General features: G+C 39.7%; 1 protein-coding gene across 1 annotated transcript in view; it reads left to right on the top strand.

The window, feature by feature from the left end:
- The window catches only part of CDH11 (cadherin 11), a gene marked incomplete at both ends in the record, with an annotated part of 46,554 nt that overhangs the window by 1,927 nt on the left and 28,668 nt on the right, over window positions 1-15,959 (top strand). Inside the window, 4 exons of the mRNA XM_079724397.1 lie at window positions 2,625-2,919; window positions 6,142-6,261; window positions 8,317-8,484; window positions 11,834-12,021. Coding sequence (XP_079580523.1) covers window positions 2,625-2,919; window positions 6,142-6,261; window positions 8,317-8,484; window positions 11,834-12,021 — 771 coding nt within the window. The remainder of the gene's footprint in view (window positions 1-2,624; window positions 2,920-6,141; window positions 6,262-8,316; window positions 8,485-11,833; window positions 12,022-15,959) is intronic.

A 15,959-nucleotide genomic window follows, 5' to 3' on the forward strand; every position in this document is an offset into this window, starting at 1 on the left:
GACCTAGAGGGCCATTTCAGCATCTCTGTGGAGCAAGCAGATGTCATGCCTCCTAAAAGGCAGCAGATGGAAGAGGATGGAAAATCTAGACACACGAAAATGAGCCTGATGTCGGATTGGATGGGGGTAAAAAGAAATAAAGTGGTTGGATCCTATGGAACTTCCTTTTGAGACAATGCTGATCTGTAGTTCCCCCATGAATAGGACGATTAGACTAGATGACTTGTTCCCTAAAAACCTTTGATTTGATGACATTCAAGGTTGAGTGATACAAGATGCTCTCAAAAAGTGGAATTTGGCAAACCATGGACTTTTAGATTTCCTGCAGGAAGCACAGTCTGCATCAGGCTGTGCTCTGCAGAGGGGATGCCATCAGTCTTGGGAGTTAGGAATTGGCTGTGTCCACCTCAGCAACTGATCCCTTGATAGCACTGAATGGTTTGCCAAACTGCTTTTTGTGTGGAAACTAATAAATATCATTGTTGGTTGTATGGATCATCTTTGTTGGAGAGGGGAAAAAAGGAATTTATATCCAACTTTGACCTCTGAAAACAAGATAAAAATAATGAGCAGTATATTTAAATGTTTTTCAGTTATTTGGTTGATCATGAAATTCGTTTAATTCCCAAGAGTCTTGCCGAATTAATATGTAATATATGAGGGTCCCTAGAAACATTCCTTGTCTAAATACTCCCATTAAAGTAAGTGTTGCATTGATTTCCTTGTTGCACATTCAGATGGCTGAGCCCCTGACTTTTGCCAGGTCTGAGGCAGGAAAAACAAATGAACATAAACTATTATTGGGTGTTAGGTGGGGAGCCAGAGGAATGGGGGCAGGCATCCTGCCCTCACTGTGGAAACTTGTATGAAGACTGGGGCAATTTGGGTCATCCTCTGTAGCTTCATATATTCAAATAGCTTTGTATATTACTCGCAAACTGCCTTATTCATAAGAATTGTGTAGTCATAATTTCATGACAGCACATAGCTTGTTATGAATAACAAGTTCTGAAGGAAAGTATGCTCTTTTTCTTTTCCTGAGAAGCACTAGAGACTAAAGTCAACACGTAATTTGTACCTACAGGTATCCCCCTGAGCTGAAATATTTGGTGTTTCACTGAGGCACTGTAAATCAGTTAGATATTTTGGGGGAAACTGAAACAATACAAAAAAATTTTTAAAGCAATGTGTTCAATCCTGCCTTGTGATTCTGGACAAGCTTTCTAAGTCTTGGTTTCATAATAATAATAATTAAAATCACATTAATAATATTAAAATGGAATGATAATAAATAATAAGATAATAATTACAAGTAGTAAGCATTATTATATTTCAATGTCATTTGAATAAAGCTTTTTAGTTTATACTAGATTTTCTTACGTAGTAGGTAGAACCAAGGGCTTTTTATCCACTTGGTTACTCTTGAAGCCTATGAGAATGGTGAAAGTAATACTTATCTTTTCCCACAAAGGGTAAAATGAGGGCAGAGGAACTCATCAAGATGATAGCTGCAGAAATTGAGGTTGGGTAACAAGGTACAATGAAGAGTTTATTGCTACAGGAAAATTGGACATGGTCTTTGTGGGGGAGTTCCATGTTACAACACACAGAGCAGAGTCAAGGCAGAAGGCACAGGTGGGTAGTTAGGAGACCTGGATGACTTTCTGGCCCTGCCAACTGTGGATTTAGGCAAGTTCCATCATTTCTCTGGGCTTTGTCAACAGAGGGGGAAAATCCCAAGGATATATAGTCTTTCTATAGTCGTAAGAGCTGCATATATATCAACCCACCCCACTCACCCCACGCTTACGATGGGAATGGGGGCTTGTTCAGGCAGGTTCCATCCTCAGCTCCTCATACGTCCCGTGCCACACAGCAGGTCTTTCAGAAAGTCTGACCAATGGCTTGTTTGAGGTAACAAAAGCCTGGTGTCCTTTGGAATCTTAGTGTCCTTTGGAAGAGGACTGAAATTATAATAACATCCATACAATTGATGAGCTCAATTTATATGAACCAGTGTGGAAGGGTCCTCTGAATTTATTGTGGTAGGAAAGCAGAGGTGAAGAGTGGTATGTGCACTATGCACTTTATTGTGTAAAAATAAACCAAAGCATGTGTATCTGTATAGATATTCTTGCATATGCATAGAATATGTCTTAGAGGATTCACAAGAAACTGGTCATAAGAGCTGTCTCGGAGCAGGGAAAAAGAAGGAATGGGAATCAGAACTTATAAGATTTACTTATTGCACACATGTGTGTTTTTTTATTTTCTATAGTATGTGCATATTTCTTTCAAAATAACTGAACTAATGTATATTATATATATTTTGTATATGTGCATATGTAATGGGAGAGGGGGAGGGAGAACATGAATTTTAAAATCTAAACATGTTTGGATCCTGGCTTCACTGCTCCCCAGCTGTGTGACCTTGGCCAAGACAATTATCTTCTCTAAGATTACATTTCTTCATTTGTAAAATGGGGTGAGAACATCTCCCTCTCAGTGTGTGTGTGTGTGTGTGTGTGTGTAAACAGTGTATTGTCTCAACAGCATGTAAGTGTGTCTCTACCTCCCCAGTGCATCCGTCATGGAATTACAAATCTCGATTTCTCTTTTCCTAGCTTCATTCCGATATTGACTCTGGTGATGGGAACATTAAATACATTCTCTCAGGTGAAGGAGCCGGAACCATTTTTGTGATTGATGACAAATCAGGGAACATTCATGCTACCAAGACATTGGACCGAGAGGAGAGAGCCCAGTACACGCTGATGGCTCAGGCGGTGGACAGGGACACCAACCGGCCCCTGGAACCGCCATCAGAATTCATCGTCAAGGTCCAGGACATTAATGACAACCCTCCCGAGTTCTTACACGAGACCTATCATGCCAATGTGCCCGAGAGGTCCAATGTGGGTACGTAAGGGCAGGGGAGGGCAGACCCACTCCACCTGCAGGCCTGGTGTCTCTGTGGGTGGGCAGGCTGGTGCCTATTCTCCCAAATCAGGAAGTAGAATTTATGCTGTATCTTCTATGGCAGAATAACAAACAAAAAAATTTCATATATGTAGCTGAAGTTTCAAATATTTTAATTGCCCTGAGGTTTTAAACTCTAAGCTTACAAAATATGAGGAGGTGTGGAAGAGTAGGAAAAATGTAATCAAATCCATGTCATCCTGGCCCTGGTGCTTATTAACCTTGTGACTGGGAATCAGTTGCATCTGTTCTCTTAGCCTGAGTTTCTCCTCTGTAAAATGGGGATAAAAGTTACTAGTCATGCAGGATTAGAAATAATATACATCTGGTCACTAGTGCATGCTGGTGTTCAATAAGTAATAGCAGTATTTGTACCATGTAGGCACCATGCTAATTAATGATTTACATGCAGTATTGCATTTAATCTTTGCAGTGACTCATCTTTGCAATGAGGTAGGTCCTATTTGACATATTTTGCAGATGGGAAACCCAAGCTAGAAACAGGTTAATGAATTTATTCAAGGTCATCTGAGCTATTAAGTCAATCCAGAATATATATCTAACCATGACACTATGTCATCATCTGTTAGAATAATTCAGAAGCAGCTATGTCTTTTATCTTGCATAAAGACACATCACATTGTTAGAGGACAATTCTGTGAAAGATTTATTCAACTAGCTACCTTCTCCTGGCAATAACCTTTGTTTGGCTTTATAGAATGCATGCAGTTGTGGTCTTTTGAGAAGCATGCCTCATATTTAAGAAGGATTTGTTTTTCAGACAGTGATCAGAGCTGTATTAATCAGGGAGTGAGTATGCTTATGCGAATCAGAGATTTAAAGTTCCCATGAGGACTTCCCTGGTGGCTCAGTGGTTGAGAATCTGCCTGCCCATGCAGGGGACACAGGTTTGAGCCCTGGTCAGGGAAGATCCCACATACTGCGGAGCAACTAAGCCCGTGCACCACAACTACTGAGCCTGTGCTCTAGAGCCCGTGAGCCACAACTACTGAGCTCATGTGCCACAGCTACTGAAGCCCGTGTGCCTAAAGCCCGTGCTCCACAACAAGAGAAGCCACCGCAATGAGAAGCCTGCACACCACAATGAAGAGTAGTCCCCACTCGCCGCAACTAGAGAAAGCCCGCGCGCAGCAACGAAGACCCAATGCAACCAAAAATAAATTAATTAATTAAAAAAATAATAAAGTTCCCATGAACGTAAGGATCATCAGGGTCATTTTACAGATGAGAAAACTAAGCATCAAGATTGGGAATCAGTTTGCTCAAGAGTGTTAGATACAGAAGTAACTCTACAACTCTAAGCTCCTTCCATTCTGCATATAGAACTTTTGATGCTAAAAAAAAATGTCCCCTTCTCCTCCAGCTAAAGTCAAACCCTTCTCCTACTTTACGAAAACCCAGCTGAGCCTTTTCTGCCTTCTTCTCTTCCCTTTGCCCTGCCCAATTCTTTAGTTTCTCAGTATTCACTTGGGGACTTTAATGAGAAATAGCAGACATCAAATAAATCAGTAAATAGAGGACAGCAGTGTCAGCAGCTGAGCCAGGGGACAAAGGCCAGCCATCAAACATGATGCTCTAGGGGAATTTTCATTGATCCCACCTCTTGGGGCAGCTTGGTGCTTAAGGAGTAACATCAGACTTTGCATCGTGGCCTATGAGAGTAGAGTCTGCTGCCAGACAGTACTGGGTTGGAATCATGGCTGTGCCTCTGACCAGCCAGGTCAACCCAGACAACATCTTACATCTTTCTCAGTTTTTGTTTTGTCATCTATACAATGAGGATAATGTAAACTCTAATGAGAGTTAAACAACATAGATGTAAAATACAAAGAGTTGTAATGAACTTAGTGGATTCCTCGAAGCAAATTAAGCATAAAAAATAATACTTTCCCTAGCTCTACCATGAAGGTAGAGAATAGAGCTTATTAACTCCCTTATAAATCTCCACTACTTAGAATAGTGCCTAGTTATGTCGGAATAGCTCAGAAAAAAGTTATTTGTACGAAATAATGAATTACAGAAAAAAAAAGTGAGATTTATTTTTATGCCACGTGAAAATCACTGACAGCCTTGTAAATTAAAGGGTCATCAGAGGCTATGTAAATGGACTCCCTTGCCTTTCACATAGAACCTGGCCCCTCTGCTGAAACTGTCTCAGAAAGAACTTGTGTTTGGTTGTTTGCTGGGTAGAGGTTAGACTCCTGACTCTGGCAATAACCCACTCTGAAAAATAGGTTGCAAAACTTCCTACCTGTCATACTAAGTACCTCACAAGCACAGTGAATGTAAAAACACCCAGCAGAGGGGCAGAATACATGGAACATGCCCCAAACAATGCCTGGCACAGAGGAATTCTATAATAACCAGCTCTCTCCCTTGAGCATCTCCCCTGCCCCATTCTGAAGCCCAGCATTTCATGCCCTCAGATACTTGTGACCATTAGGGAACAGAGGTTTTTTTCTAGGAAAAACAGAATCCCATCTTCCTTCAATTCTCTGGTTTCCTTCCATTGTGACCCATAAATGCTTGCCTTAGATCTCACCAGATGTCTACTGGTTTCTATTATATGACTACCAGACCTGTTAGAGATGGGAAGATGCAATTTTCATGCCAGTAGGGAACAACATTCTGTACAATATTTATAGCCATCAATTAATTAAAATGTAGTATTAGCAGCCATTTTATTACATGCAAAGCAACAATAAAATGATGTATTTATTGCTCTGCTACAGATGGAGGACTGCACTCTGTCCTTTCATGAAAAGCAATTCATCATTAATTATCCTTTATTATACTATTTGGGAAGATTTTTATTTAATTATTTGATATACTGAACATTCCAGTTGCATGGGTCTTAGAATGTTTTTGCAATAATGTTCATATTATTATTTTAACTACTAAGTATAGCAGGATGCACTGTGAATATAGAAGGTTCATTTTTAAGCTATGGGAATTAAACAGAAAGGAAGGGAGAGAGGGAGGGAAGGAGGTTATTTTTGCATCTCAACCCCGGAAAATGAAAGCATGTTGAATAATTTTGGGGCTCTCCTCACTTTTTAATCTTAAGATGAAACTTTGCAAACTAGAATATAATTTGAAAAGCTGAGGGACTGTTGCTAATGACTGTATTTCACTTTTAAGGAACGTCAGTAATCCAGGTGACAGCTTCAGACGCAGATGACCCCACCTATGGAAACAGTGCCAAGTTAGTGTACAGTATCCTGGAAGGACAACCCTACTTTTCAGTAGAAGCACAGACAGGTACCGTGGAATGGAGTTGTGATTTGTGACACATTGTGAATAAGGAGTCCAGGCCTGCTCACTAAAACCTATTTGAGTCTTAGGTTTCTAAAATATACAAAGGGCCACCTAACAAGACTATTGTGAGGATTAGATACTGCCTGTATTGCACCATGTCACAGTAATAAATATAATCTTAGATGCAACTTTTCTCTTAAAATCATATCTTAAAATTCAACTTAAACTTAAGAATTTATCCTAAAATATGTTTTATCATAAATTCAACTGTGGATCCAAATTAAGAGACCACAGGACTTGAAGACTGGTATGAAAACTGGCAGCTCTCAAAGCCAGGGCTGGGGATGGTGGGGGTGGGAACTGATGCTAACATGTGTCTGGGAGGAGGCATATCCCCAACCTCCTCCACTGTGCTTAGATTCCCAGCGGGCGTTAGCATCCAAGAAGGAGGCTCTGCAAATTCCGTACAGGAAACAAATAGCAAACGGAAAGAGTGAACAAATACAAACAACCAAAACCCACGCCAAAATGTTTCACTCCATTTGTACCAAATTTGATTCTAGGATCCTTTTATTAGAATAACACTGGGCTTCTGTGGTGGCGCAGTGGTTGAGAGTCCGCCTGCCGATGCAGGGGTCACGGGTTCGTGCCCCGGTTTGGGAAGATCCCACATGCCGCAGAGCGGCTAGGCCTGTGAGCCATGGCCGCTGAGCCTGCGCGTCCAGAGCCTGTGCTCCGCAACCGGAGAGGCCACAACAGTGAGAGGCCCGCGTACCGCAAAAGAAAAAAAAAGAATAAACACTAAAGTCCTGTGAAACTGCTAGTCCACAATATTATACCCCAAACTCATTTCTTTTTTCCACAATATACCCCCATGTGTTTGAAAGATGTTTACAAACAATCCGCTTTTACTATTATAGTTAAAATTTATCAAATATATATGTTTATATGTACGTACATAGCCTGCCAATCAGATACTTTGCCCACTTATTGAATATAATTTCCACGTACCTATGTAGTCATTTATTTGTAGCCTCTTTGCTTCAGATCACAATTTATGGGGCTACTTGCTATGATTTCATCAAAGGCATTTACCAATTAATTTTGCCAATTAATTTTCAGATTAACCAAGGATAAATGTGGGACTTCATATGGATTTTTGAGATGTTAAAATCGCTGGAAGGACTCCAGTTGTAACTTTCGTGTCTCAGGGACTCATAGTTAAGAACCACCAATTTGAACCTACCAAATTATTTAACAGACAAGAAAAACAGGGCTCAGTGAGTTCAAGGATGTTGCTGAGAAACATACAAACGTCCGGGTCAGAAAAGGATAAGGGCTTAAAGCTTCCACAGCACTCTCTTGTATTTCCAGTATAAATGTTACCGTATCTACAGACAGGAAAAGCTTGACTATGTTCCCAAAAGATTTAAGTGAGCATGGTTTCCACACCAATAATGTGCTAATATCCAGAGATGATGTAGAATCCAATTATTAACATATCATTGTTTCCACTGATAGCAGATAGTAGACAGTAAGTGTTTGTATAAGCATTGTATATATTTTTAACCCATTTGGTATACACTTAAAGAAATTAATTTTAACATTTTAATATATCACCTTCTACTTTTAACTTAATATGGACCATAGAAATGTTTCTAAGAATTGCATGCAGGCATAGATAGTCAAAAGATTCTGCTGGCAGTCCAAAAGCATGGGTTTATGTTACTGATGTTCATGCAGTGCGTCCTCAAATATATCAGTCTTTAGGATCTTTAAGTGTCACACCTGAGAAGGATGAGGTTATTACTTGCATTTACAGTACAACATATAAAACATACACTTTTAATGTTATATTAATAATTATGACAATTTGCTAGAAAATATATCTATATGATGCTCCAGGTATGGCTACTTTTGATGATAATTGACATGTTGGAGTGACTCTTCTGTGGGGGAAGGTGCTGTTCTATTCATCTTTGCTTCCCCTGTGCCTAGATCTTTTTTGTTATAATGTTATCAATGAATATCTGTGATGTTCCCTGCTCACCTGTCCAGGTATCATCAGAACAGCCCTTCCCAACATGGACAGGGAAGCTAAGGAGGAGTACCACGTGGTGATCCAGGCCAAGGACATGGGTGGACACATGGGTGGACTCTCAGGGACAACCAAAGTGACGATCACACTGACTGATGTCAATGACAACCCACCAAAGTTTCCACAGAGTAAGTAGGTGGGCTTGGCTTTCACTTTCCAATGGTGCCACAGCCAACTCTTCTCTGACCCATTCCTGCTGTACTCAACTTTCCAGAAGAAATCTAGAAAAATGGAGGCTCTTTATATCATTCTTGCAAAAAACAAGACAACAAAAAACTTAAGTGGAGGACAACAAAGAACTTAAGTGGAGCAATGACAACAAAAAACTTAAGTGGAGGAGAGATAGTGGGAGAAAGTGGAGACATAAAATGTTCTACAACCCTGGGAACAGAAAATCAATTTTGCTAGGTGCTCATGATGTGATGTAGTAATTAATTAACCTTTCTTTGTCTCAGTGTTCTCATTTCTAACCTGGATATGTAATAGTACCTGGATCAGTTATCTATTGCTACCTAACAAACTGCCCCAAATCTTGTGGCTTAAAACAATTATAATCGTTTATTTTTGTCATGAGTTTGCAATTTGGGCAAAACCTGAAGGAGGCAGCTTGTTTCTGTTTCCATAGCATCAACTGGCACAGTCTGGGGCTGGAAGATCTACTTCCAAGATGGCTCAGTCACATGGCTGGCAAGTTAATGTTGGCTGTTGGTTCCCCTTCATATCAGCCTCACAGGAGTGGCTTGGATAGGTTCTAAAAGTGAGGAGAGCCCCAGGGACACCAAGCAGAAACTGTATTGCCTATTGTGACCTAGCTTCAGAAATCACATAGCATCATTTCTACTGTAGTCATAAGAGTGCCCAAATGTAAGTGGAGTTCTTGTAGACCCTACCTTTCAAGGGAAGGACTGTTAAAGTCGCGTTGAAAGAAAAGCATGTGGGCTTGGAGATACTGTTTGGACTATTTTTGCAAAATACAATCTTCCACAGGGCTCAATTAATAGGATGTTGTTAGAACTAAATGAGCTAGTGTAAAATCTTACAATGTTATCTGGCATAAGTTGTCAACAAATGTTAGCCATTATTATCAATATTATCTAGGAGATTATGGTCCTTCTACAAAATTGATAGGCTTGCAGCAGGAAATAAAAGAAAAAATGATTTGAAAGGTCATTATTAATAATCATAATTACAACAACTACCATCCTTTAATGAATAGTTACTACTATTACAGATCTCTACGAGAGCCTCCATTTTACAGATAAAACTGAGTTCCATGAAGGGTGCAGTAACTTGCCTGAAGGATATGGCAAAGCCAGATTTTGTACACAAATCTGGTTATGTATACATTATAAGTACAGTGTGATCGTAGTGATGTGCCGCTGCTAGTTCACGGGGAGTTCACCATGAAAGTGTCTTCTTCATTAATGAGGAGAGTAGCTGGTAGAGACGGTGAGTTTATTGCCAGAGAGATGGCACTTTTTATAAATGAGAGAACAGGGAAGGCCACCAAGTATGGCCCCGGGAAGGCCACCAAGTATGGCCCCAGGAAGGCACCATGCATGGTCACTCAAAGGAATCCAAAGACAACAATCTGTGCAAGGGAGACATTGAGATAGAGGATTACAAGGCAACAGCCAGTTCTCATAAAGTCACCAAAGAGATGAAGACTGCCTTGCCTGGTCAGCCACAAGTTTCAGCATCCCCAATAAGCTTAAGCCTCATAGAGCACTCTAAGAAACTGCATGCTCCATTATCCACTCTAAAACTGGCAGGTATGCTGGATGGAAAAGGCCATGCAGGACTATTAGCAGGTAGTGATTAACGCCCTTGTTCACATACAGTCATAGAGTAAAGTTACATCACTACTGTGAAGATACCAGTTTTACAGCTATGAACTTGACGAAGACTTAGAGAAAATCAACTGGGGAGTAGGTTTTTCTAAACCTTCATGTAAATTGGTAATTATCTGCAGAGACTCCCACCTCCTACTTGTCCTTTATCATGGAGGGCATGGTGTGTTTAAGTTAAATATGGGTCTGAACTGAAAGTATTCACAGCCAAACAATATATTGGGCTGGCCAAAAAGTTCATTCAGGTTTTTCTAAAAGATGTTATGGAAAAACCCAAACAAACTTTCTGGCCAACCCAACAGATAAATGTAGACAGAGTATTAGAACTGATAAAATCCACATAAGGGGAAACGAAAGCTTAAAGAGCTTAAGTAACTTGCCCAAGACCATTTGGCTTGAAAGTGGTAGAGGCCAGGTTTCCAACCCTTGCTTCTCTACGTTGTTTTGCAGAGAATATTTTTGAATTGTGATAATGCAAATAAGATTATCTCAAATCTCATCTACTGAAAACCTTCCCACCAAGTTTAAAGAAAACCTGAAGTCTTTTCCATCTCCTGCAATGCCCTTTGTGCACAGTTGGGCCCCAGCCTCCCTATATACCCTTACCTCCTACCAGAAGGCTGCAGTCACACTTGTGGTCTTGCTGTTCTGTATGTATTCACTGTGTTCCCACATCAGGGTTTTTGCAGTTTGCTGTTTGCTTTGTTTATAATTTTTATCCCCAGGTATTCACATGATTTGTCTGGCCCAGTCCTTTCAGGGGACATTCACACACACTCACATGAACAAACACACTCACAACATACATTTATACACAGTCACACTTACACTCTTTCATTATCCTCTGTCCCTCACTGCACTTTATTTTTCTCCTTCTTAGCAATGATATCAGTGTATGTATACCTTTGGGGTTTTTTCTCTTTAGAATGAGGAAAGAATCTTGACTCTTTCATTTACTACTGAGTCACCAAAGGCTAGGACAGTGCCTAGCATGTATTAGGTTCCTGATACATATTAAACAAATCCAAATGGAAATGTCACACTGTGAGAAGCTTTTCCATATAAGGTATCAGTTAATCAAATGGTGAAGGAGGTAAAGTAAGAAGAAAGTCAGATATACAGCTGGAAGGATCATGACCATGAAGGATACAACTTGCATTTGATTTTAAAATAAATATGGAGCTATGGAAGGCTTATAAACAGGGAAGGGTGTTGTTTTTCTGGGCACCTGGCAGTGCCATATGAGGCTTAGAATTAACTTACAGACTATTCCAAAGACATAAAAAGAAGTTTTGATTTTTTTGAATGTGTGAAGATATACATGGCCCTCCATCAGTTCCTGATGGGAAATGTAACTGGGCATTGTTTTCCTTTCTCACATGTGATGGGTGACCCCACCCTACCACCCTGGACCCTGATATTGTTTCATCATCCTTTGCAGAAACCATTTCTTTGACAAGCAAGCCATGTGGGATCTTCCTCCCATCCATTCACTTCTTTCATGTTTTCAGTCAATAGAAAGTTCAATGTCAAACCCTTTGAGAAATTTATTGAGATTCAATGAAATCTAAAGTCTTACAGCTGCCAAATAAAAGGGAAAATAAAAATAGATGTCTTCTTCTTCTAGGCGTATACCAGATGTCTGTGTCAGAAGCAGCTGTCCCCGGGGAGGAAGTGGGAAGAGTGAAGGCTAAAGACCCAGACATTGGAGAAAATGGCTTAGTCACATACAATATTGTTGATGGAGATGGGATGGAATTGTTTGAAATCACAACGGACTATGAAACACAGGAGGGCGTGGTGAAACTGAAAAAGGTGAGTTAGGGTGAGGAATCAGATGTGGCAGTGCTGTGGCCTGCCTTGCTGAGGCACCGCTGCTGGAAACAGGGAGTTGAAGACTAAAGAAAGGAGAATATGGACAACTGAGGGCCGGACCTGACTTAGCAGTTGAGCTCTGAGCTTTGGGGAGATAACAGAACTGTATTCCAGAGGAAGCTGGCAGAAGGGGCCGATGATGCTTGCCTGAGTTTGATGGTTAGTTTTTGTATGATTTGGGGAGTATAGTCAATAGTAATGTAATATCTTGGTATGGTGACAGATCACAACTAGACTTACCATTTTGAAATATATAGAAATATCAAATCACTATGTTGTGCACCAGGAACTAAGATGGTATTGTAGGTCAATTATACTTCAAAAACAAGAAAAAAATAGACTCATGGAAAAAGAGATCAGATATGTGGTTGCCAGAAGTGGGGGGTGGGGGGAGGGGAAGTTGGACGAAGGGGGTCAAAAGGCTCAGACTTCCAGTTATAAGATAAATAAGTCCTAGGGATGCAATGTACACTGTGATTAATATAATTAACACTGCTGTATGTTATATATGAAAGTTGTTCAGAGAGTGAATCCTTAGAGAGCTCATCAAAAGGAAATGCTTTTTCTTTTTCTTTTGTATCTATATGAGATGATGAATGTTCACTAAACTTATTGTGGTAATAATTTCCTGATGTATGAAAGTCAAACTGTTATGCTATACACCTTAGATAGTACTGTATGTAAATTATATCTCAATAAAACTGGGGAAAAAAGGGGGAGTGATAATACCTGCCCTGAGATTGCTGGTTAGTTCTTATATGACTTGGCACAGTTTCCCCATGGAAAGAAAGATAGCTAGATAAATCTAGATTTTGGAGAGACAGCCCTGAGCATACATGAAGTTCCCTCTTTAGCTCTGCCAAGCTGAGTCTGTTAATATAGGCTCTTTGGAACTTTTCTTATCTCAAACATCCAAGGTCCATTACATTGCTGGGCCTTCTATGAAACTTAAACCAAATCTCTGCTTGATTTTCCCTCAAAATTGAACCTGAGAAGCAATAATAATGTGCCTTCCCTCATAGTCAGCTAAATTGTTGCTAAAAATGTGTCCCTGAGATTAATTCACTACAAAAATGAGATTATTGCTTGTTCTTGTTTTGTTTTAAAAAAATCTAACATTTACTCAATTCTAAATATTGGCCAAAGCCTGAGCCTCTTATAAGCATTCATTTATTTTACATGATAAAAATCATATAAAGTAGATGTTATTATCCCAGGCAGCAATGATACCTCAGTTTAATTGTGAGGAGATTGGGGCTCAGACAGATTAAATGATTTGACCCTGTTGTAATCACACAGCTAGCAATTTAAAGACATGGAATTCAAACTTAGTGTATTCTAGAACATCTTCCCACTCAAGACGTTTTGCAAATAGACGGACCAGAAAAGGGTTATAGAAGAGAGCCAGATTTGATTCACTTTCAGGTAAAGAAACAGTTACAGTGTATTCTAAAACGGTTTTACCCCTGATTTACCACTTGAGAAATCAATACTTCTCCATCATCAAAGTATATGGAGTATTAAATCTGAATTGGATGATGGGATTACCTTGGTTTTAATCAAGTATTCATTTTCAACTTGGTTTTGTAACATGAATATTAAGCTCCTTGGTGTGATGGAAAAGGTTGGCCTGGAACACTAATAAAAAAATTAATTTGAAGAATCAATAAAGAGGCCAGTAGCTGGAGAGGAGGCAAGGGTGGGGTAGAGGGAGATGCCTGGGAGGAATCTTTCAGTAAGGAGAGCAGGGAGAGAGGTGTTCTAGGAAGCCGACTTTTTACAACATAAGGAAGCATTGTAAGGTTTGGGGGAAATATGAGGGGACCCAAACAAAGAGAAAGTAGAAGTGACTCTGTCATAAAAGAATATGGAAGTCGGGGTGAACTCTGGATACTTGGAAAAGTCAACATTAGTGATGATGAATGGTGTAGCCACAGAAGCCTAATCACCAGCCCCAAGGGGCTGGGGTAATCACTTCTGGTTTCTCCTCTGGAAAAGTAGCTGTGTGACTATGTGTAGCATAGAGCTGTCAACTGGCTTTGTTAGTTAACATTTCTATCCCTCCTGCTTGCCACTGACATACGAGCAGTGACATCAGCGATTCCTGCCTCCCATCCTTTGCTGTTCAAGTAATTGGGTAGTTGGTTATGCTTAGCTTGTCACCTGTTTTCAATGTATTCAGGGTATAAACACACACTGTGTCTCTAAAATCTGAAACATGTAAATCACCCCATGGAACTAACACATCGCACGTGAGCTCTCTGCATATGATTAATTTGCACATTTTCCCCCAATTCAATGTGTTTCTTTCGGGCAAAGGAATAATCTTCTATAAAGCACTGACGTTTAAGTTTAAAACAGAGTAAGATGTTCTTTAATTTGTAAAAGAACGTTTGCTTAAGCTTATAATACAAAGTTCCAATTGTCCAGCAGGAAAAAAATATTGAGGTGAATTTAATAGAGTAAAATGATGGATCCTTATAGAAATCATTATATATATGATTTAATAATATAAAAAGATATAGAGAGATCCGTGAAAATATTTTTGTCTTTAAAAAATATTTTTAATATAGTTTTTTCACTTATTCCTTAATTCATTCAACCTTTTTCTACCAAGAGTTATTGAGTTATTATTATTTGTCAGGCACACCCTTTGTGAGAGGCTGGACATCTAAAACTGAAGAAACAGAGTCCTCATCACAAGAAGATCACAATTTAACAGGACAGTTAAAAGCGAAGAGACAATTAACATAGAGGGGGTTTTCCCAGCCTTGACACTATTAACATTTCAGGACAGAGAATTCTTTGCTGTAGGGGCAGGGCTGTGCATTGTATGGTGATTAGCAACATTCCTGGCCTCTCCTCACTAGATGTCAGTAAGCACACATCCAGCCCCACCAGTTGTGATACTAAAAATAGCTCTAGACATTGCATAACATACCTGGGGTGAGGTACAGCAAAATCACTCCCCAGCTGAGAAGCAACTGTGATAAAGTATGATAAGATCTGTGACTATGGGTCATGAATGACTGCTTACAGGGGGCAGTTCTAGAGCTGAGCCTTCATAGGTGAATAGGAAATTACCAGACAGATAAGGAGAGGAAGGTCAGAGAAAATAGGCTCATGAAGGACTGGTGTTGAGGGAAATAGGACACAGTTAAGAAACTTGAATAAGTTGAGTCTTGAGGGTCCTGAGATGGATACAGTGGGACCAGTTGAAGAAATCTTGTTGGAATTCAAGGGAGGAATTACAAAGACCTGAAGAAGGCAGAAGAGGTAAAGGTGAAGAATTCAAGAGTTATTTAGGAGCTAGAGTCATTCATTTATTGAATAGCTTAGAAAGCAATAAATATTTCTTGAGTACTCAGTGTCAGACACAGTAGGTGTCAGGATTATAATGGTGCATGAGAGAGAGAAACTGCCTTCAGGATACTGAGACAATCTCTGTGTGGTTAGCAAAATAAAGATGAGACTTGTAGGTGGCTTGGTAGACTTGGGGAGGAAAATCCAATCGTGCAGCACCTTTGACTGAGTGGGACTCCAATTTATCACTGAGAGATCCCGGCACAGTTTCTGAGGTATTTACTTTCAAACAAATAAACTGCCTGTAAAGCAGTGTGAGAGCAGCATTAGAAGGCATTTAAAATATTTTTTAAATAATAATTTTAATAAAGCCACTTTTATGCCTGATTATTTCTTTATATTCTCTGTCCACATGTATATAGATGTGGATACGTAACATTTAAAACAGTTGCAGTCATAGGGTGATCTGATTTGTTAACTTAATGGCACATCATAAACATTTTACATGCTGTTATATAATATACATAATTATTTTTAATGACTACATAACATCCCATCCTATTGATGGACCATTA

This window comes from Hyperoodon ampullatus (genome assembly GCF_949752795.1).
Source record: "Hyperoodon ampullatus genome assembly, chromosome: 18".
NCBI lineage: Eukaryota > Metazoa > Chordata > Mammalia > Artiodactyla > Ziphiidae > Hyperoodon > Hyperoodon ampullatus.